Here is a 22534-nt window from a genome sequence, read left to right on the forward strand (position 1 = left end):
ATTTACTTACAGTCTGGGCACTTTATGTTTTCTAAGATTTTATAATATTTTTATTTATTTATTTAATATGTATAGAAAACCAGGCAAGCAAGGCAATGTTTTGTTTCAAAGCTGTTAAAGCTCTTGGTTCAGATGCTCTTGGCAATTACATGTTGTACACATGGTTACATGTGAATAAAATGATTGAGAGTAATGCCTTTTTATTTTTTGTTACAACAGGTATGCAGTAGTATTTGTGAAGTTTGTTCGCACCACATAATAGTTAGCCTGAATTACAATTAATTCAATCAGAATACATATAGCCTGCGTATTTTGCCACATTAAAGTGTATTTCTTCGATTAGATAATGAAAATACCATTTCCTCAGGGGAATATTAAATATCGCAATAATATCTATCGCAATATTCAACACCCATATCGCATGTTTTTCCAATATCGTGCAGCCATAATACACACTAGCTAGTTGATCCCCACAGGCTCTCAACACTCTTGGGGGGACACTGTCTGGTCCTGCCACCTCATGGGGGTTTACCTGTCTCAGGGGCTTCAGGAGCTGTGTGTGCATCACCTGAAAAGCAGTGTCCCCTGGGACACGGGGATTTTGAGGGGGTGTCTGTGTTCATCCTGTCAAACCTCACATAAAAGTTGTTGAGGCTGTCCGGGAGGGTGGCGTCCTGGGGGGCTGTGTTTGTTGATTTGTTTCTGTAGTTGTGACTGCCTGGATTCCCTTGTCTTGTGACTGTGTGTGATTGTTTTGCATCTGTTTGTAGCTGTTTTGAGTTTTTGTGGTCATTCTCTACATTTTGTAGTTATTTTGTGTCTTTGCCATCTCTCAGAATTTATTGTTGTTTTGTGTGTCTATATATTTGGAAGATCTATACTGAGTAATGTCATTGACGTCAGTGAAAGTTAAGATATGTTGCACATCTCGCCTCCAGTGCGCCTCATTTTATTCAACAGATGTTTTCAGTGATGTAGCAGTTGATCTGAAAACATGAAAAGAAACTCAGTTTTCACAGAGTGAGAGAAACATCCCCCAGAAATTTGGCTTTAATTCTGCCTGTACATTTTCAGGCAAGCACTTCCAGCTGTTTGTGTGTTTGATGGATAGGCATGGCCACCACACACACATCTGTCCTGCAGTAGTCTACAGATAAGAGCTGTTATTGAAATCCCAGCTCCCTAACAGCCATCAATTACTGTGTGTGTGTGCTGGTCGAGCAGTGCTGATACTTTCTCTCTCTGTCTGCTGGATTATGAGTTCCTTGGGAAATGAGGCGACGTGCCTTATCTGTCCTCTGGCTCAGTGATAAAGCACACATACACACACAAATGTCGGGCCTCGCAACATCACTGCAGAGGAAGAGCTGTAGGTCTGCTGTCTGTCGGCCCTCTCTCGCTGTATGTGTGGTTTTTCTGTCAGTGCAGCTGAAAAGCATTGAAAAACTGCACACCAGACTCCATTGGTTTTTTTTTTCCTCCAGATTTTAAAGCAGTTACCACCGACCAAGACATCAACGGTTCAGAACCCAAAGGTATTCATTTTGCTGTCATGTGGCAAGGACAAGCATCAGCTCTCACGTGTGAGAAACTAGAAACAGCAAATATTTGTTGTCTTTGCATAAGATGGTGTGTCACCCTGACTCATGCACATGAGGTGTACAGGGGTGAACCTCAGGGATCAGTGCTGGGCCCCCTGTTATTTAGTTTTTCTTTTTTCATAATAGTGGAAGATACACTATATATAGTATTTTCCTTTAGGTGATGCCTTCAAATGTCTTGTGTTTGACAGCAATCCAAAATAGTTACTTTACTATCACTTGCATCAAATTCACATCTTTAAGAAGCAAAAGCCAGAAAATGTTTAGCTTTTAAAGTAAAACAGCATATTTGCAGATTAATTCTCTACCCATCGATGCACTACCGAAGATGTACTGAGTCTGTCGTCGCTGGTGTGGTTTAAAAGAGAATTCATAGAAACCAGATGTTTCTGTTTGTGTAAGGAAACCTCAGTGTCGGTTTCAGCCTGTGTTTGGGAAGTGGCCTCCTCTCATGTGGTTTCTCTCTCCGTCTGCAGACATGGCAGGCTGAGCGCCATCGGTGAGGCAGACTGTCTCGCCTGAGGCACAGATCAGAGGACTGCAGGCTCACAGCATGGTGAGGTCAAAGGTCAAGTTCATGTTTTGTCTGAAGCTGTTTTCACCACATCCAAACCTGACAACTCTAAATGCAAAAGAGCAGATTTGAAGTTGTAGCTGGTGTTTAGCTTGTGCCTTGACTGGGACAAATCAGAAACCTTTTTAGCTCCAAACATTTTCCAAGCACTCTGGTACATGAGCACTTGGGGCTTTTTGTTGAGCGAACATCCGTGCTGAGTCTGCATGGATGCTCATGGACCTGGAATGTTTATGAAAATTACGTTACAAGACCGTAGCAGACATGGAGACAGACATTAAGTCTTGTCATAAAATGTCACAAAATGTTATGGTCTAGGAAGTCACGGTACGCCATGACACGTTTTGTCATTAATCGTACATCGTATCGGGTCATGAAAAGTTTCACCATGGAAAACAGCACCAGTTCCTGACAGGCTGTGTAAGGCCACATCACATCTTTATATAGTCTTTTTGTGGATAACATTAATGTGCACAAAATATATCATCGCTGTCTTTTTTATTACCCCCAAACTCAGAGTACAAATTTCCTTCTGCTACATTTTTCAGTCCCTTTTATTTCTGGTTCCAGAGTGAGTGAAGGATCCCTGTGCTCCCTCTACGTCTCGGTGGCCACCCAGCTGTTTGGATAATTTCCTAATGGCCCTGTGGCTGATAGCCAATCCGAGATCGTTGCCGTCGCCGTGTGACAGGATATTCAATTAGCCGTTTTTCCTTTAATTCTGCTCTCCCCTTTCTCTCTCTCGCTGCCAGGCTTTCACTTTGTCTCTCGCTCTCTCTTTGTTTACCTCATGCCTCCTCTTTCTCTGCTTTCTTCTCTCACCAGTGCCTCCCCTCTTTTTTTCATCTCCCTGTGCTTCCTGGATTTGTCGAGGGAGAGTGAAAGTGTAGCTCCAGGCGTTGCGTGTCATCCAGGAATACTAACAAATAAATAAAGCTGCTCTTATGTTTCTCCAGTGAAAGGAAACGTGCAGTCACAGGCTTCATGTTCTGTGGTGGAGACTCTAAATGGACAAATCCCAGTTTTTTTCCTTCATTCGTCTTTTTCTTTGAAGGGTGAATTTAACCATGTGGCACTAAAGAGTTTATTTCAGAGTATTTACTGTACTGAAGGGAGAATTGCTTTGATTTAATCAGTCTGGTTGATTGAGCTGGACAAAAGAAAGAGTTGTGTTGTTTGGGAATAAGTGTAATTTCTGACAAAATGTACAATGCATTTTGAGACTTTTTGAGGCAGTAAATTAATCAAGCTCTTATCTCTTATGTGAATATTTTCTTGTTAAACGTCAATTGTTTCCTGTGTTTGCTAAAGAAAATTATGCAAATATCAGTACCTCAGTGTTGAGGGTTTTCTGTGTGGCCAGTCGCTTTACATTTGAATACACAGACAGGTGTAAAGTGGCTGTTAAAGCTGAGAACACAGTTTAAAATGATTACAGTCTATGAAACACTGCACACAGCCAACAGCTACTGTATACATGTACTATTTTATTATAAGGTGGAAATGACTCGGTAGAAAATGAATTGTTTTAATCATCTAATTTGAATCATTTTTAATTAACTGACAGAAAATTAATCTGCAACTACTTTCATAATTAATTGTTTAAGTTGGATTTTATGATTTTCACAATTGTTTTTTTATGACAAACTGAATTTAGAGAAACTGACAATCTGACGATGTCGCATTGGGCTCATTTTTTTCAGATGTTTTAAAATCCAGTTAAGTGAGGAAATAGATGATTGATTGATTGATATCTATTGACAGTCAGAAGTTATCACATTTTGAATGAAGTGATTCTGAGAACAGAAACAGAAATCCAACAAAAACATAACCTTAAGTAGTTTCTCAGGCTTTACAGGTGTTGCATTTGTGTTGTAAAAAAACTGAGTTCAACTCTCACAGCGTTTAACGATGAACTTTAGGAATGGGCTGAGTTCCACAAAAAAGAGTAACCCAATCAGGACCAAAGAATAAAATGTAGCACAGGCAATGAAGCTCAGAAAACTTCAGTGTTCTGTTTCGGGTGTTGTGGATGCCCTTGTTTGTTGTTTGGATGTAGAAGAGCACAGTGGTATGGTCAGAGATTTGCATGATCTGTTTTATCCCCCAGTCTTGTCATTACTTTCTTTGCTCTCTGTGTTGCAGGTGGATGCCAGTGCAGCATACAGGATGAACCCACTAGCTGCCCTCAGTATTGACCACAACGCTCTGGTAGGGGAAAACCTCCGCCCCCATGGAGGGATTTTCTATCCTGGCATCCATCCTCTCTCAGCTGAAAAGCCCCAGGAGCCTGGCACCTCTCTCCCGCTTGGCTACGACCTACTGTACAAACCAGATGTGACCCCGCTCGATGGCCAGAAATCTACAAATGGATATGTTGGACTTTATAAAGGTCTACCACCAGGGCTACAGAAACCCTTGGTTCTCCCTGCTGCAGGAGGTGATGGCTTAGGGCTGGATCACCGAGTCCTACCCAATAACAAGCAGTCAGAACTGGGCCTGAATAATGCTGGCAGCTTCCTGAGATTGCCCTGGATCAGCCCTTACACTGATGCAACAATGTACCCCTTCCTGGACATGGCATACAAGGCCTCCTTCCTCTCCCAGCCATCCCCCTTCATCCACCAGCAGCTGGCATATCAATCTCTGTGTGCCGCTGGGGCTGGAAGCAGCACACCTGAGGAAGACAGACTTTTCTACCTGCCTCTTTATGCCCCGACCCATATCTCCTCCCCACTGGGCCCTCCTATCAGGATCCCGACAGCCGCTCCAGCTCCCGCTGTCCTTGCAACCCTGTCCCATTGTCAGGACAAGGCCCTGCAGGGTCTTGGGCCTCAGATACATCAGGAACCTTCTGCCTTTAGTACCAGTCCACAGATCCACCAGGAGCCCCAGTCTCAAGCTGTTCACCATACTGAGCAACAACATGGTAGCACTAGCACTAATGCTAAGTCTAGTCAGCCCTCTTCCACCGAAAACACTCCTAGTAGTAGTGGGGGTGGAAGTAACGGTGCCTCTATTAACAGTTCAGCTAACGCTGCTGCCTTACTGTCACCCCCAGTTACCCAGCCTACATCCTCAGTTCCCCCACCTCAACCCCTCAACAAAACCACTACAGACCTCCAGAAATCCCTTTACAGAACCACCTCCTCATCCTCAACTTCACTTTCAGCATCTCACCCCTTTTACATGGGCAGCCTGAGCTCTAAGCACTGCTTTCCCAAGCACTCAGGCAGCAACAAAACCAAAGATGCCAGTTCAGACCGCTGTAGTGCAGAGAAGTCACCTGCAAAGACATCGCTGGACAGAGCTGTACCTCAAAAACATGCCAAAAACTCTGGAGAAAAACCTTTGGATCTGTCTGCCAAAGAGCTGGAAGGATTCTCAAATGGACTCCCATCTAAAACAGAGGCCCTGGCCAAATTGGGGTATTTATCACCATCTCGTTATGGGCTTCTAGCCAGTCAGGACCAGCACCTAAAAGAAGGTCTACACCCACCTGTTAGCATGTCAGCAAAGACTCCAGATCATCCTGAAATGATCAGCACCGTGCCCTCCTCTTGGGTTGTTCCAGGTCCTTCCACAGCTATGAGCTCTGAGCAGACCAGATGCTCCCAAACTATGAAAAAGAGTTTAGATGGTGTTCCTAATCAACTGCAACCTCACAGCTCACCTGGCTCCACAACAGCTGAGGTGACCAGTATCCCCAGTCCTGCCTCAGGGGGAAGACAGACTGCATCATCCCCTTCACCAAAATCCAAAGTTGATTGGCCACAAGGCAGTCCTATTGGTCCAGAGAAAGGCCCTCCTAACAGCAGAGCAGAAACTCGTACATGTTCTGGAAAACATAGCACAACTCCTGCTAAAACAGATGCTCAAGAGAGCCAGCCTCATCGCCCGGAAAATGGAAATTCCTCCAGCCAAATCTTTGGGGACTCCTACCTCCCTCCTGGTTTAGGTTACACTAATTGCTACATCCCATACTCACTTGCAGAGAATATGTCCATGCAACGCGTGACCATACCAAGCAAAGGACCTGTGTACCCCCACTCAGTCATGCTTGGCAGCAGTAGCTTTTACCCACCTCACATTGCACCAAAACATGCCCTCCCATATGGAGTCCACCCATATCAGAATTCCCAGGAGATGGTCCCAACACCCATGTCATCCTACGCAGGTGTTGACACCAAAGACCAACTCGAGAACAGGTCTAAAACCCAAGATGAACACTGGAATGCAGAACTATATAAAAACCAGGATAGGCTGGAAGCTGACAGCTGCAGTAAGACTGACAATGAGAGGGCAAAGTCCACAAACCAAACCATAAAGGATTCAGGTAAAAGCCACTCTGCCAGAGATGACATAGTTTGTATTGACCTGGTGCGTGATGAGGCAGATGATGATTTGTCCACTAACAATCACAGCTCCCTATCTACCACATCAACTGATTCCTTCAAGCATGGCTGTAACCACATCCAAGAAGGAGAGCCATGGCCTCCAAAAGGTCCCCCTCCTAGCCAGGCTGCAGAGCAGGGACTAGGTTTAGTACCCCACACTTCCCAACCACAACCTTCTCACCATACCTCAACTTCACCCCCATCTAATCAAGAGGGGATCCCAGAGCTGACCCCTGAAGAGGAAAAACCACTTATTCCATTTCCAGACATCCCAGAGGAGCAGACGATGCGCTGTGCCCGAACTTGTCCGGAACAGTTTTCAAGAAAATGTAGAACTGGAGCTTCTGGTGGTGCTGGGGACACGATGAGGGGTGTCACTTGTAGTGGGAGTAATGGTGTTGATGGGAAGAGTGCTAGTACGGATACTAAGTCAGAAGCTGTCACCAATAAAATGCTTAGCCCTGAGGAAAGCCCTTCCAGAAAAGGCAACTCACAGGGTCTTCTTAGCAACGAAAATTGTTCTAGTGAATTTACCACATCTAACAACATCATGGCATGTACAGCCACGAGCCCAAAGAGTCCGGTTTATGTGGGCAACAGCAATTCAGACAATTTAGTTTGCAGCAGCAGGGGGCTGGCACACAGAGGCTTTAGTCCCCAGGTCCCAGCTTCTAGGAGTTTGAATCCCAGGGCTCCAGCTGGAGGAGTCAAAAACACCAGGGCACCACTGTGTGTTAACACCAGCCCTGGAGCTTCCAGCAGTGGAGATGCAAATAGTCCAAATGTCATCAGCAGAACCTTTGTGGGCCCATGTTGCAAAAATGTGGCTCAGAGGGCTCCCACTTGTGAACCCAGAATTTTTAGTAGTTTAGCATGTGGACATAGAAACCCTGTTGCCCCAAACTGCAGGGGCATTAGTCCTCAATTTATAAATTGTGAGAACTGGAGTGGAGTGCACTCAGCTTGTGGAAACACCAGTCTCAGAGCCGGGTGTGGAAAGAACCGTTTTAATCTGCCAAACTGCAGAAACACCCTCTCTAAGGGCCAAGCGTTAGTAAACAACCAAACCTGTGTGAATAACAATCCCAGGATCCTCACATATGGAAACGCTTTTCCTCCAGGACCAACCTGTCGGCACCCTTCACCCGGCAGTCCTGCCACTGGAGACTTGAATAGGATGCCTGCAGACTTGACTCCAGAACCGCCAGTTAACAGGGATCTTAAATGTGAAGAGCTTTCTTCCAATGAAATGGGGCTCAGAAGAGAGACCTCCAACTCTCTCCTCACCTCCACCAGCTGTGGAGATGGGAGCAAAGGCACCCAGGACAGCATGGATCCCCAGGCAGATGAGGATGAGGGCCCTAGTTGTAGCAAGGACCGGCACTGTGGCCTCACTAAATGCATCGCCAACTCATCCGGTTTTGTGAGTGATCGCTTGAAATGCTTGACCACGGAGCTTTATGGCAACTCCAGCAAGCTGAGCGGGGAGCAGAAAGCACTCCAGGTAAGACCCCAGTCTGCATTTCAGTTTCTCAGTGACACAGTAACCATCTGCTGAGACAGAAAAGGCAGGTCTGATTTTCACTGGTGGTCTGGAGTGTAACGTACTGCTGCTGTCTGTTTGGCTTTGTTGTCTGCTTACTCTTCATTAAGGCAGTTTAACTTGTACTGAGAGGAAACAGGCCAGCCCTTCTATGTGCTCCAGCTCTGCTGTACAGGCCTGGTGAAGAAAGCACTATTTTAAACCAGGAGAAGTACCACTTCTAACTTATGACTTTCTCTCTCCAGATAGTTTACATCAAAAATTGCAAATTTGATATATAATATTAACGTCCTAAGACAGGAAAATACAGAAGAGGACTCGTACAATAGCAGCAAACAGACACAGTAATGTTGTAGTGAAGGAAAAAGGTGTTGAGCTCTGTGTCTTTGAGGAAATGGCTTTATTAAGTACTTAGGATTTACATAATGGCCATATCGTATGGGTTAACATGAGGGTCAGTACACAGCTTTAATATCATCATAGTGTTGGTTTCTGGTTTTTCTCAGCATTGTGGTTTCAGTCCCTCAGCCATAGCATGTTGGGAGGAAACTGAGTAACTTTGTGGTGTGTCTTGTTTCTGGGCTTGTTCACATAATCTTTGGTTTTTCCCTTTGTGCTACAGTCCAGGTCTCTAGTGCAGCAACAAGGATGTGATCCCTCACTGGCTTCCCATAGTGAAATTGTGTTGGGTGGACCACAGAGATATGCAGGAGGCTGTTGGTAGGCTGGAGGTGGTGTGTGCAGTCAGGATGTGCTAATGAACCAAAACTGCTGCTTTTCTGAAGAGTTAATCAGAAGTAGGAACTCCTGACCCAGAGACACATCATCAAGGGTTGGACGTAGAAACTTTGTGCTGATGCAGATGTTTGTGCAGTTTAACTTTTGTATAGTGGATGTATGATGTGGTCGGAGTTTGGTATGAGGAGGAGTATGGAGGCTTTGTCGAGGTGTCTGGTCTAAAAACATGTTATTAGGTGTACGCAGGTGTTAGGAAGAGAATCACTGCCTTCCTCCTCCCACTCTCGATTTCTTCTTCTTTCTCATCCTCTTCTCTCTGCAAAAGTCTTGGGTTGTGCTGAGGTCGAGTGACTATAGCACACCAGCTCTGTTGGTCAACCTGAAGAAATAGAAAGAAGAATATCTTTAAATCTCTCCCTCATCATTACTTTTTACTTGTTTCTCTGCCGCTGTTCATCTCAGTTTGTTCTTTCTTTCCGTCTTTACCTCCTCGTCCTCTCAAGATCCTCCTTTCCTCTCAAATTAAATATTCCCCTCCTCCTCTCCTATCTCTTGGCAGGTGGAGGAGGAAGGGACTCAGTGTTTGTTTTAATGAAATCCTCCTCTTCCTCCTTGTCCATGGAGCCCAGATTACCCTGAATTTCTCTAACCACCTCTGACTTCTTTGGTTTTTCTGATGGAGGCTGGTTTGTTGAAGTTAGAGTGACGATGCCGATGACAAACTGTAAATTCTGTCGCTTACGTTGTGCAGTGTTCTACTTGGGGGTTAACAGTGCATAAATAAATAAATAATAAACAGGAACCACAATTAAAACATTAATTGCCTTGAGAATGAGTTAATTTGTGCAAACAAGTGTTATCTCAACAGAACCGAGATAAAATCTCCAGACAATGGACCTGAACAATGGTAAAGGGCTAAACCTTTCCCCACCAGACTCCTGTACATTTTCATGGAAATTTTGGAATTTAAACTACTGTTTATATGCAGTATGCTTTATTACACATAGCTGGCTAACTAACTTAAACAGAACTGCACCACATCTGCATCAGTTGCAGAATGTCGGGGATCAATTTCAAATAACTGGGAGACTATCGTAATCCTTTCACTTTTGGTGCCTGAAGTATGTTTTGATGTTTAGGTAAAATTCTGAATGCAGAACTTTTCACTGTGGTATTACTACTCTTACCGAAGTAAAAGCTCTGAGTACTTCTCCTCTGCTGGGCTGTTTGCTCAGCCAGTCGCGACTCCTGGAGGAGGGTGGGAGAGGTGGTGGGGCCTTACAGCTCAGATTAACTCACATTTTGCTCCTACGCCCTTGGCTGCTGCTGGCTCTAGGCGGTGGCAGTATTGGATGGATTTGTAGATCGTTTCACAGGTCATTAATTCTTTAAATGAGTTTGTGGTCAGGGCAAAGTGAGGTCAGCAAGAAATACTGGCCTGTCAGGGAGCGTCCGGGGGGCCGTTAACAATGGTTACTGCTGGTTACCAGTGGATACAAGAGCCTGGCCTTACTGCAAAAACCAAAAACATAGTGATTGTGATTAAGAATGAGACTGTTGTAGCCATGCAGCAGCGTTGTCTCTTGAGAAAACAACATAAAAATGTCTGCCAGAGAGGGGCGGACGAGGATTCAGGTGTAGTCATGAGATGACAAAGGGGGGGTGTGGTTTTTTTTTTTTTTTTGTATAGAGTGAGGCCTTCCAGAAATTATTGATAAGGTTATGATGATGATATTTGTTCAGTAATTATAGAAAAATACCACAAATTCTGAAGACAAAATGTTTGCTTCAGCTGGAAAACCTGGAAATGTTTGAAACTGTCTTTAAAATGAGCTGTATGTGTAAGGGAATAATGAAAGAAGTAGAGGTGGCAGGTGAAAGAAACACTGAAAGAACAAAGCAGTGTGTTTTGACAAGTGAAAGATAAAGTGAAAGCAGTGAAAGAATTTGAAGTGGTTGTTGAAATAAGCACAGAAAAAAAATTTAGTGGCAGATAAAATTTGAGCGCTGATAAAACCCAAGGCTAAATTGAAATTTGACTAATAAAAGAAGTACGACAGACTGGATGTAAGCACTGAGAGAAGCTCATGCCATTTTACATGTGAGCAGTGAATGACTGGAGGGGTAGATAAACATTTGAGCACTGATAGAAGTTACACTGTCTGTTGCAATCAAACCTTTAGAACACATTCTAAATCTAGTTGAACTGTAGTTACTGAGAGAACTCGAAGTGTCAGTTGATGTGAGTGTGGCACATGTAGTTGAAGTGCCAGCTAGCAAGTGTTAGAAAGGAATCTAAGAGGTAGTGAAAGAATAGAGGCCAGACATGAGGTGCTGGACTCTTTTAGTGACCTTGATGTTCTGTTAAGGCAAGAAAACAGCCTCCTGAGTCTGTATCTGATGTCTGGACTCGATGTTTTCCTCAGCTTGTGTGTTAAGATACCGGCCTCACAAAGCAAGTGTTGAAAGTTTATATTTGTGGTGTGTTTGTGGTTCGAGGCGGTGAAGCCCTGAAGCGTCCCGCGGCTCTGGCTGCCAGACAACAGCAGAAACTCACCTGTGGCTGACAGCTGTTATTACAGGGAGCGTCACTGAGAGTTAGAGCAGAGCTAGTCCAACCAGGGAGAGTGGAGTTAGTGCAGACCAGCGAGGTTGTTTAAAGGAACAGCCCCCCACCCTATCTATCAAAGAAGTCTGCTGTCACTGTGGCCTGGACTTAATTTGTGCTATGTTTGTAATAATGTCTGGGCAAGTTAAAATGTCGCTCCCCTTTCTGCTCTTCAGTTACACAGTAAGAACTAATTACGGTGCATGAATGTTACATCTGCAGTCATTTTGGCAGCATAAACCAAACTGTACATCTTCCATCACCTTCATCAAGATTTTCCCCTTTGTTATAGTGTACCCCCACTGTTTAGTCACATATTGTACCTGTGATGATCCCAGTGACATTCTGAACATTTGATTTTCTTTTTTTATTTTGAAAATGCTGTTAAATATCTCAGATTGACACAAACTGCATGTGATCAGTACTTATGAAAATGCTGATACATTTTTTTTAGGGATGGTGGTAAAGTTTTGTGGGAACTGGTTCAAACAGCAAAACCAGCAATGTTTGTCCAGTTGTAGTTTTTCCCACCAGCTTACCTAGTGTGGTAGTTGAGTTCATGTGAAATAAGCTATTTGTGTCAAATTCAGAGAGCTGCATGCTAAAAGCAAACAAAAACAGGCTGGTAATTATTCATAGTTCCTTTTTCAGCCATGGATTATGAGATAAATTGAATTGTGCCTCTCAGATAATGGGGTATTTAATTCCTGTTAGCTGACAAGTTCAAAACTAAAGAAAAGACAGGTAAAGTTGCCTGTGCAAGTCTAAAACGAGCAGCCACACGCTCCTCTCTGACTTCACTGCAGTTTAAAGCAAAACATTGACACTCACTGTCCTGTATTTCTGACTGGACTCTGAGTAAATCCTGACGTTTTTATCCTTCAGCATGCAATGCTGCGCTTCTCTGAGCTGGAGCTGAAGGAGAAAGAGGGGGGAAGAGGAGAAGAAGATGAAGAAGAAGGCATCACAGCAGCAGCAGTGGAGAAGGAGCTGGCAGACGGCCAGCAGCGAGATGGGGGGAGGGAGGAGGAGGAGAGGAAGAAAGAGGGAGGAGGGCAAGGGGGGTGGGAGTGCTGCCAACAGACTGAGGGGAGGCGAAGAGGAGGAGGAGGAAGAACTCCCTCTGCAGCCGCTGCCGAGGCACCGAGAGGTAAGTGGATTTCCGGAGAGTCCTGCAGGATGACGTGCATGTTCACATGCACACTCAGTTTCACAAAAGACAAAATCACACAAACACACTTCGTCTTTTGGCTTGAAGTCACTTTTTTCTCTCTTCGTTTTGGTGCACCCTGTGTGTAAAAGTGTGTCTGTCACGCACACTAGCACACGTGCATATTTGAACTTTCGGTGCACCTCACTCGCCGTAAGCTGCGAGTCTCCTGCTGCTTTCATTTGCTTTAGGACTCCAAGTGTACACGTTGCCGTGCACAAAACACACAGACACATTTGCACATACACACAAAACTCACACACAGCTCAACATCATGGTTTCACACTCTCTCTGCCACCTGACAATAAAAATTAACGCAAGTGTAGAAAAAGTTTTATGCACAAAATCTAGATGTGGTTCAGTTTCAATTCAGCACTGAGAGGTATGGAAGCTGATTGGCGACCAAAGTGTCCAACGATAAAGATGTTTCACTGAAGTGTGAGGATCTCGGTTGAGTTTAGAACAAGTTTTAAGCTCAAAATCCTGGATCCTGGATCCCTTATGGTCAGAGCCGCTGCCCTTTCTGGGTCATGTATGGTGTTGTCCGGGGTTCCCGGACTTGATTCTAACAAAACGCAACCCAGACGTACGGAAGCCAAGAATGGCAGTTTTCTTTTTTGTAATTATATTTTTTTTATTTTATCTCTAGATGAACTTTTCATTTTTGGATAACAGAATAGTTTTCTCATGATGTTTATTGTCTCCTTTTTCTTCCTTGACATGCAGTAAGTCATTTCTTAAGATATCAAAAAAATACCTTTTTTATCCTGCCATAATGTAAAAATTACTTTGTGCTCTTGTGATAACAAATTTTTTTTTTCAGATTCAAACCTCAAATTACACCAAGAACTTGAGTTGTTTCTCTTCAGTTTCTCTAGTTTGTCTCCTTATTGTTGTTGTTGTTTTTTTAAATCCCTAAACATCCTTGAACTTAAAGGCCTTACACGCAGGTGCGTCAGTTGTTTTAATCCATTAACCCCTCACTGACTTGCTTTATCGACATGTCTACAAGTCTCCTGTTGACCTTGTTGCAGCCGGCGGAGTGTGGTGATGTTAAATAACTGCCAGTGTAACGTCAACCAGAACAGATGTCTGATTACCCAGACCCAACTAAAAACACCTGCTTATTGAAACTTTTAGCTCAGGCATGCACGTTGTCTGAGTTTAAGGCTGTGTTGGTTGTGTCCTGGCCAGACTGTTAAATCCATAGCAGAAGGAACTGTGTTACTGTTCACAGGACGGTTGATCAGAAAATGTGCACGTATTCACCTAAAAACCTCTGGCTCAAACTGCATGAATAAAATCAGCATAAAAATGACTGCACTGATCTTTTCACTCTCAAATTTACCCTGAAATTCATCCTCACTCTGGTTTATGTCTGTCTTTGCTCCTGCAGGTTTCCAGATGTCCTGCCCACACAGCCACCTCCCTGTCCTGCCGCTGCACCGCCACTCCGACAACCTCCCTGTCCTCCGAGAGAAGGATGGCCACTCTGCAGAGGAGGAGAAGAAGAATGAAAATGGAGAAGAGGAGAAGAAGAAAAAGGTTTTTGTCTTGCAGCCAGAGCAACAACAAAGATTTGTACCCACAGCCAGGGGCCTGTTTCAGGGAAACACCTCCATGCCGACCTCGGCATCAGGACTCGGAGGTTTGAATCCCGGTGTGGTAATAAATCGGAGGCGTATCTTTAGTCTGGAGCCTTTCCACCAGAGCAGCATCATCAGCAGCCGGCTGAAAAGAGAGAGGGAGGAGCAGAGGGAGGGAGAGCGGGACGAGGACCACGGGAGTTAACAAATGGTACGAGTTCACCAAGTCCTCCAGAAACTGGATCCAGTAGGTGTTTACAGCTGAAGACAGCCAGCAATGTTTTATATTTCCAGCTTTGCTTGACATGAAACAGCTGATTTTACATTTCCATATTAACCTTTCATTTGCTTTTCAGTTTTACCACTAGTTTCTCTTTGCTTGTATTTTAAAAACCATTTATTAGCTTTATTTCTTCACCTTTTTGTGGCTTCTGCAAGCCCTTCCCATTCCTGCCAGAACATGGTGTGAGGTTTGACAGCGATGCAGATAACACACAGCTCTTCTGTGCTTTTCTAATAATTATCCTCTGTTCACTTATTTGCCAAAACATTTCAGCCTAATCATTTATTTTTGTCGTGTTTCATAAAATCTTTGGTTCTCCTCACTGGTTCATTGCAGACTCGACCACAGATGATGTGAAGAAACTGAAGGTTTGCATCGAGCTGAACGGCCTCCGACTCAACAAGCCCCGCCTCCCCGGGGAGCTCAGCGAATGGCTGCCATCCAGCCAGACACCAGCAGAGGGTGACAGGAAGTTCAGAGTGGGTGTCCCAGATGTCAGAGGGGCGTCAGAGCTCAACGGAGGCTGGTGCGATACTGTGTTAATGAGGAGGGACGACCTGAGAGGTAAAGCCAACAGATTTACTCAACAGTCATTTGTAGATGTTGTTTTAAAGCTGCTTCTTTCTCGACGGTCACAGTTTTGCCTGGATGTACTGTTTCTGCTTCCATGTGGATGCATGCTTATCTACCTTATATTTCACTTTGTATTGTTTGGCATTTATTGTGGACAGCAAAGTAAGAATTTCATTGTACAGGGAAACACGTTTCCTTACTGTGCGCATGACAATAAACACTTTGATTTGATTTACTTGTGTGCACCCACTTAAATATAACATAGCCAAAATAAAATGGAACCCCTTTAAAACAGACAGAAACCTACGTATCGATGAAAGATGGTAACGAGTTTATTTTTCTACCCTCTTCTTTAAATTTAGATCATTTTTGTTTTGTGTGTGTTCCTTTTATAAAGCAGACTTTTGCTGTTGCAGTGATGCAGGGATCTCAAAATGATTTGTACATATCAAATGTCAAACAATTTGGAGCTTGTAAAATTTGGGAATTAATTAAATGGAATGATGTCGCACATAATGAGACACATCCATCTCAGCCTCTGTTCATTCCACCTCTTGTTTAGAGATTAAATTACAAATTAATTTAAGTGCTAATTTTAAATTATTGACTTGAGTGAGATTATGTCTGAAAGCACTTACTTTACAATGCGTAGAACTAAGGTTTATGTTAATACAATGCATTTAGGCCAGCAACTCTAAAAAATAGCATTTTTATGGTCATTCTTTCCTGTTTTTGATGCGAGAATGACTAATGTTTAGCTGCGGCACAAAATTAAACATGTGTCTCAATGATTTTAGCATGTGAAACCAATCAGAATCAATAAAAAACAAAAGTCTGGCCGAATCATATTCTGAACACACCAGACATATTTTGCATTCCACCCATGATGGCTGAGTTTTTATGGGCTTTTTATTATGTTGATAGAAACTGATCACACACATTCAGCTAATTTCCCAGATGAATTTTATGTAGTTTTAATCTGATTTTGTCATCTTCAGCACTTTTTTCCTGAAGGCAGCGCCCTGAGTTCAGAGCAGAGGGTGTTTCTGCTGCTGTTGAAATCTGTCTCTGTCTCTGCTGTCATCAGTCCTCCACCTCTCCGTTTCCTCCTCCACCCTCTCTTGTCCCTCGCTCACCTCTCTTTTCCTCTGTCTGTGATTGCAGCAGCACACGACCGGAATAACACAGACGGCAACGTCATGTGTGTGTATTTTCCTGTGTGTATATGTGTCTAAACCCGTTGCTGCCCCGTGGCGTGCTAATAGCCATCTAACATGTCCCAGATGGAGCTGTCACACTCACAGTAATGCACAGGGAATGTTTGCAGCCTCCTCCTCGTTTTTTTCCTCTGTGCTGTGTTCATTCTCCACATGTTCCCTTCAGGATGTCACTTCAGTCACGTTCACTGTTACTCAGACTAAACAAATCCCATTAAGTCCCAACTCGGCGTAACACAAGTGGTGTGTTTGATTTCCAAACTATTTTTAGATTTTACAACCCACAAAAAAATCTGTAAATCTAATGGCGTTTAAACACCAGACTACAGAGGAAAGAGAAGCCAAAAACCCTGCAAAGAATATCAGGTCTTCTCTCTAACCACACAATAAAGAGCATATGTGACATTCACTGTATTGCTGTTTTACCTTTTCTCTCTCTCTTCACTCTTCAGGAGACATGTCAGTGGCTGTCACGACTCATAAACTTCAAGTTTGAGAAAATTCCCCATTTAACACTATTGTCAGGCTTCCAGGTTTATTTCTGTTTTGTTTGACCTACTGTACACACTCAGCAGTGTGTCTCCTGTTTGCTGCTCAGCGTGCGCAGCTGCCTGTCACACGCCGATACAACAAAAACCTTCCGGGATTAAAAAGTCATTAAACCCAGTGCTAACTGACCTTGTTTGCAGGTGGAAGCTGCAGATCAACAGTTTTACAGATGTCTCTTAAAATGGATGCCTGTGAGCGATTTTTTTGTTTGTTTGTTTTTTTTTGCAATACTTCAAGTTGCAGTGCTGTGTTTGGTCTGTTAATGCATCGCTGGACGTGGTAAACACAGTCTGGTTTGAATGCACTATTTGATTGACAGGGGGCCAAGAACATGAGGTAATGATGATGTCACGCTTGAAAAAACAATAAACGCTGCAGGTTGACGATTAGAAAAGCTGTTTTACTGCGACACGCCCAGAGGAGCACGCATACACTTCACACAGCCTGTGTGGGTGTGTGTGTGTGCAAATGTGAGTCCAGTAAATAATAAATTCCTGTTAAGTAGCCTCAAACACACACACAAGCCGTCATTATGTGCAGTGTATGTTAATCCTGTTCACAGAGAATGAGTGTGTACGTATTCACAATGTGTGTGCATGTCCAGGCTGATAAATAATTCAGCAGATGGAAGCGCCGTGACTCCCCGTCGGCTCTTAGAAACAACCTCTGGCTCTGTGTGTGCACGTGCACACACTCATTTCCACATCTCTGGTTTTGTGTGTGTGTGTGAAAAGACAGCTTGTGTGTGTTTGTGTGTGTGTTCTCTGCAGGCGCCTGCAGTGGAAAACAGAAAACTCTCTCTCCTCCCCTCCCCCACTATCTGCTGCCTCGTTCACCCGCTTGCACGCCCGCTCACTTGCTGCTCCACTCATGCGAGGAGGCGCTGCACTTCTTTGTTCCTCTCTCTCTCTGTCTCTTATTATCTAACTCGTCCCTTGCTGAAGGACAGACAGTGGCTCATTTGTTGGCGAGGAGGGAACTCGTGCATGTACGTGCACAAACACACTCACAGAGACAAGAGAGAGGAGACGGATGATGAGGGAGTGAAAGCTGCACACAAAGTTTGTGCTCATTAGTTCAGGTGCCGTTATACAGCAGTAAATTTGACAGAACGTAATGTTAAACAGTTCCCATCAGTGTGTGAGGAGTGTCCAGGATACCACGGTGCTGCTTCACCTTGAGAATTTGCATAAAACATCGCACACAGTCATATATCCACTGATATTTTTATCCACTGTTATAACGTCATTTGACTTGTAGCAGTTTTCACGGTGACAGTTTCCTGCTTTGCTGGTGTCGCGCACAGAGCTGATGGTTCTACCAAAATTGTTTTGGCCTGAAAACGATGGATACTGATTTGTTATTTCTGCCTGTGTTTTTGTTCAGGTTTCCACCTGGCCCCGCCCTCCTCTCCCACCCATCTGCCCTGGCAACCGGTCGGCTCTGCCCCTCGGCAACCCTCCCCTGCATCTTTCACTTCTTCACGCCTCCAGTACAAGCATCAGAAGCTGAGGGAGAGCCGCAGGGTCTCCAGTTTCCTCCCGTCCTTGCCTCCTACCTCTTCCTCACCTGAATCCCATCCATTCCGCTGCCATGACGATGACCTCAACAAGCCAAAGGGCAAGCGTCCCTGCAAGACCAAGCACACAGGAGGAGAGATGGCGAGGGAGGAGCAGCGAGATGGAGGAGGGAGCAGCACTGAGGAGGAGAGAACTGGGAAGGTGAGTGAGAAGCACCTGTCTTTCATGTTGGCCCATATAGTAACTGTGACGTACAAAAAAAAGCTTTCACAACATTTTTGTGGAGGATTCACAGCCCTCAAAGGGTCAGCTCACCCGAACATAGTTTCTCACTTACCTATAGTAGTAGTCCAGTCATCCAGATAGTTATGGTGCCGAGGTCGGGGGGCAGGTCGCCCCCAAGACTGGGTTAAAAATAATGACACGAGTCCGAGTCCAAAAACACACCTGAGCAAGGCGAGTCCAAGTCAAAGCACCCAGGAAACCTGAGAGAGGTCTAGATTGAGTCAAGTCCCAGTGAAATATCAACACGATTGATACTAAACATGGACGAGACCCAAAGAAGTCCAAGCCAAAGCAGAACAGAGAAAACACCTGTGAGTCTGGGAACTTAGAAAAAATGTCTCATGACTAAACTCGAGCCTAAGGCCCAAAGAAAGTCTGTCCGATTTTATTTTTTATGATAAAACACTGAGCGATGAGAAATGGTTAAAACTGCAGTCAGGCTTTTCTGTTCTTCTTGTCCTCCCTCTTTTCTTTCTTCCCTCTCTGTTAATCGCTGCAATTATCATCCTGATTGGAGCTCACTGGGAAAACTCAGCAGGGCCATGTGTGTGTGTGTGTGTGTGTGTGTGCGCGCACACACATGCATGTGTGTGTGTTTATTGCGTTTGTGTAATTTAATTCAGAAAGCGAGCGAGCGAGGGAGGGATAGAGTGATCGTAGGTTATGGAGGAAGCATAATATTCTCCACATGTAGTGTGTCTGTGTGTGTGGCAGCGGCTTGTGGCGTTTTGACAGCTGCTGCACCAGAGATTTCCTCTGGGCATTGAGGACGCACACGCACACACACACACTGCTCGACCCTCCTCCTTCTTGTTTGACTGCTGCGCTAGAAAACACACACACACCAAAACTCACACACCTCCAGGGCAAAGCTCACATCCTGTTTGTCGATGTGTGGCAGCAAGCAGCTTCATTTGACACATGCACACACATTACACACAGTGACACACACAAGCACATTAGCACGCACACGCTGTCTGGCTGCTAAACGGTGGAGACTGTTGCCTTGGCGTCGGAAGCTCAGCAATGCCGATCTTCAGCCATCTCCACTCGCCCTTGACTATCCTCATTTAGAAGTTATAGGCAAATTAAATGCATTTTAGCTTTAATTAAGAAAAATATGAAAGAAAAATATTTTAACATTTTCATCAATTTAAGTACAAGTACACACATGGTGAGTGAAAGGACAGAAATATACTTGTATTATGATGTATCACACAAGGGAAAAGTTCCAGATTATACTATTAACTACAATATAAATGTAGTTAAAATGACAAAAAAGTCAGTGGAGTTCTGAATGTGATATGGGCTAACATTACTGTGTAGAAGTAAGAATTCCCTTTGCAATCAAGCAGAATTTAAGTCTGTAAGGTGTCTGGTTCCACTTCTGCCTTAGAGCCACTGAACAAGACAATGCTGCACCTGGAGACTGTTGCTACACACCACAGCCACACAAACACGTTAACCCTGGTGTCAGAGTCGTTAACTCTTACAGCCTTCTTTGCTGTAGGATGGAATACTTCCATGGGTTGGTTTAGCAGCTGCACTAGTAGGTCTGCTAGTATTAGCATTAGCACTAGGTCTGTACCTCAGCTGAACCTTATTTGCCAATTTGGGGTGTTGAATAGTCCATCCATCATATTCTTCACACTTTCCAAATGGCAGTAACAGGCTAAGCAGTGTAGCCTCTATGACCTTCCATTAGTCACATCCTTCAACTCTTCCTAGGCTTCCTGAGGCCTACCCAGGCTAGGTGGGAGACATAATCCCTCCGTCTTGTTCCAGATCTTCCCCATGGTCTCCTCCTAGTTGGAAATGCTAAGAATAGCACCACAGGAGAAGTCCTGATTGGACGGCCAGACTGCCTCCTTTCAACATGAAGCAGCTCTGCTACTCACCCCTTCTCTGCGAAGGAGCCCAGACACTCGGCAAATGAATCCACATCTATTTGAGATCTCATTGTTTTGGTGGTAACCCAGCACTCTGTGCCACAGTCCAGGTTTGGAACAAAGATGTGTCATAACATTCGCAGCTTGGCGCCTGAGTTCTGCTCCCAGTGTGGTGCTGTTGACGCCTGTCCGGTCCATCATACATATATATCTGTGAACAAGACTCCAGGATACTTGATTTCCTTCACCTGAGGTGGCAACTTGCCCACTCTGAGTCCAGCTTCTCGTCAGACTTGGAGGTGCTGGCTCTCATCCCTGTCTCACACAAGTCTGCAAACTGTCTGAAGTGTCTTATGAGGCCCAGAACTACATCATCTGAGATACACTCCTGAGGCTACCGTTTCAAATGCTCCCCACATGTCTGCACCTTAAGATTGTGTCTAAACCCCCTTGAGTTCTGACATTAGGATGGGGGATTCAGACACTGTTTGACCATTTGACCAGATACTGATGCCCTAACAGTTAAAAAGGATGTGTTTGTCGAAGAGCAGAGTGGCAGTGTAAAGAGAAAAAATAAATGGGGCCTAAAACAGAGCCCTGTGGAACTCCACCAGGAGGATTGCCAAGCCTGACAGAAGGCACTCTTGGGTTTACATTAGAGTCAGAGACTGATCCTGCATGGCAGCAGCATGCAGTATCACCATTGAGGAAACAGAAAGGAAAAACATGAAGAAAACAAGAGGGACAGGGGCGAACAAGGCATGGAGACAGTGGAGAGAGCGAGTCCTCATTTCTCTTTCTTTTACTTTAAGACATATCCCCCTCCTCCCCGGTCTCCTGAGTTTTCTGTCATCAGCCTTGGGCTCTACACACTCACACACTAAAGGAAAACACACACTAAGATGCACACACCAACACACACACAGCCCTAGTTTTCCAGACTCGGTCAAAAATAGCACTGTCACCACCTCTGCTCTCACAACTCGAGAGCTTTCTGTGTTTTCTTTTAGTGTGTGTGTTTGTCTTTGTCTTGGTGCAGGTGTGTGTGTTTGGCAGACAGCCTCCATGTTAAGTAAAAGCATCTGACAGTGATGGATGCAGAAGGAGAGCGAGCCAATGCCTGTTGGTCTGTGTGTGTTTTAATTGCTTTGCGGGTAATAAAACCAACCCTTCAGCACATGCTAATCGCTTTACATCTGCCCACCCCCCCACACACAAACACACAGGTCTCACCATCAGAACCACCTTGCTCACCAGGACATGGACCCGTGTACACACACTCTCTCCGACCCGTCCCTCCGGAGGTCCGCCGGCTCATCGTGAACAAGAACGCCGGAGAGACATTGCTGCAGCGCGCCGCCCGGCTGGGATACAAGGTGAAGAGACACAAACACACACAGGTGTTGGACAGGTGATGAGGCAGGGTTGAGAAGAGAGTCCATGTGGGATTTATTAGAAGTGTAACAACATGTTGAAATGGTTTCTAACAGACTGAAATGCAGCTATTTATTAATGTGTCTGTTACCAACTGTAAGTCTTCCTATGGAGGCTGCAGGATTAACAAATCAGGGATGACAATGTTATAAAAAAAGGTGGAATAAAATAAAATATAGTTTCATATGGGAAGTTAGAACAAATAATAAAGACTACATGTCTTCATAACTACATTATTTTGGATGCACTGCTTTGTGTTGCCTTTGCTTTCCCATGTGTAGAAACTTTAACCTCAAAGAGAAATCTGAGGGGACTTTATTCACTGCGATTACAATAAAACCTCCATCTTACTAAGAATTTTGATTGTGAACAGATTAATTTTTATTCTAAAGAAAATCCACATTTTATGTCTCTTCAGTTCAACCTGAAGGTTTTTTGGCTACTACCTGTGCAGGTGGCCACACCTGTGCAGAAGGTGGGGCTTGAGGATGGTGACATCAGTCACTTTTGTTCAGAACATCTCAGTG

At 44.4% G+C, this 22534-nt stretch overlaps 2 protein-coding genes across 2 annotated transcripts in view; both read left to right on the top strand.

Annotated features, from left to right (window-relative positions):
* LOC109953158 (zinc finger BED domain-containing protein 1-like) overlaps window positions 1-2104 on the top strand; it is a 3574-nt gene extending 1470 nt beyond the window's left edge. The window contains exon 3 of the mRNA XM_020588576.1: window positions 2078-2104. Within this exon, the coding sequence (XP_020444232.1) occupies window positions 2078-2104 (27 nt within the window). The remainder of the gene's footprint in view (window positions 1-2077) is intronic.
* Window positions 1-22534, top strand: part of LOC109953159 (BCL-6 corepressor-like) — a 39191-nt gene that overhangs the window by 6140 nt on the left and 10517 nt on the right. Inside the window, 8 exon segments of the mRNA XM_020588578.1 lie at window positions 2078-2157; window positions 4321-8076; window positions 12347-12611; window positions 14068-14462; window positions 14465-14504; window positions 14877-15104; window positions 18266-18600; window positions 21800-21949. Coding sequence (XP_020444234.1) covers window positions 2155-2157; window positions 4321-8076; window positions 12347-12611; window positions 14068-14462; window positions 14465-14504; window positions 14877-15104; window positions 18266-18600; window positions 21800-21949 — 5172 coding nt within the window. The 5' untranslated portion in view covers window positions 2078-2154.

The sequence above is a fragment of the Monopterus albus genome, unplaced genomic scaffold, assembly GCF_001952655.1.
Source record: "Monopterus albus unplaced genomic scaffold, M_albus_1.0 scaffold558.1, whole genome shotgun sequence".
In the NCBI taxonomy this organism is placed as follows: domain Eukaryota; kingdom Metazoa; phylum Chordata; class Actinopteri; order Synbranchiformes; family Synbranchidae; genus Monopterus; species Monopterus albus.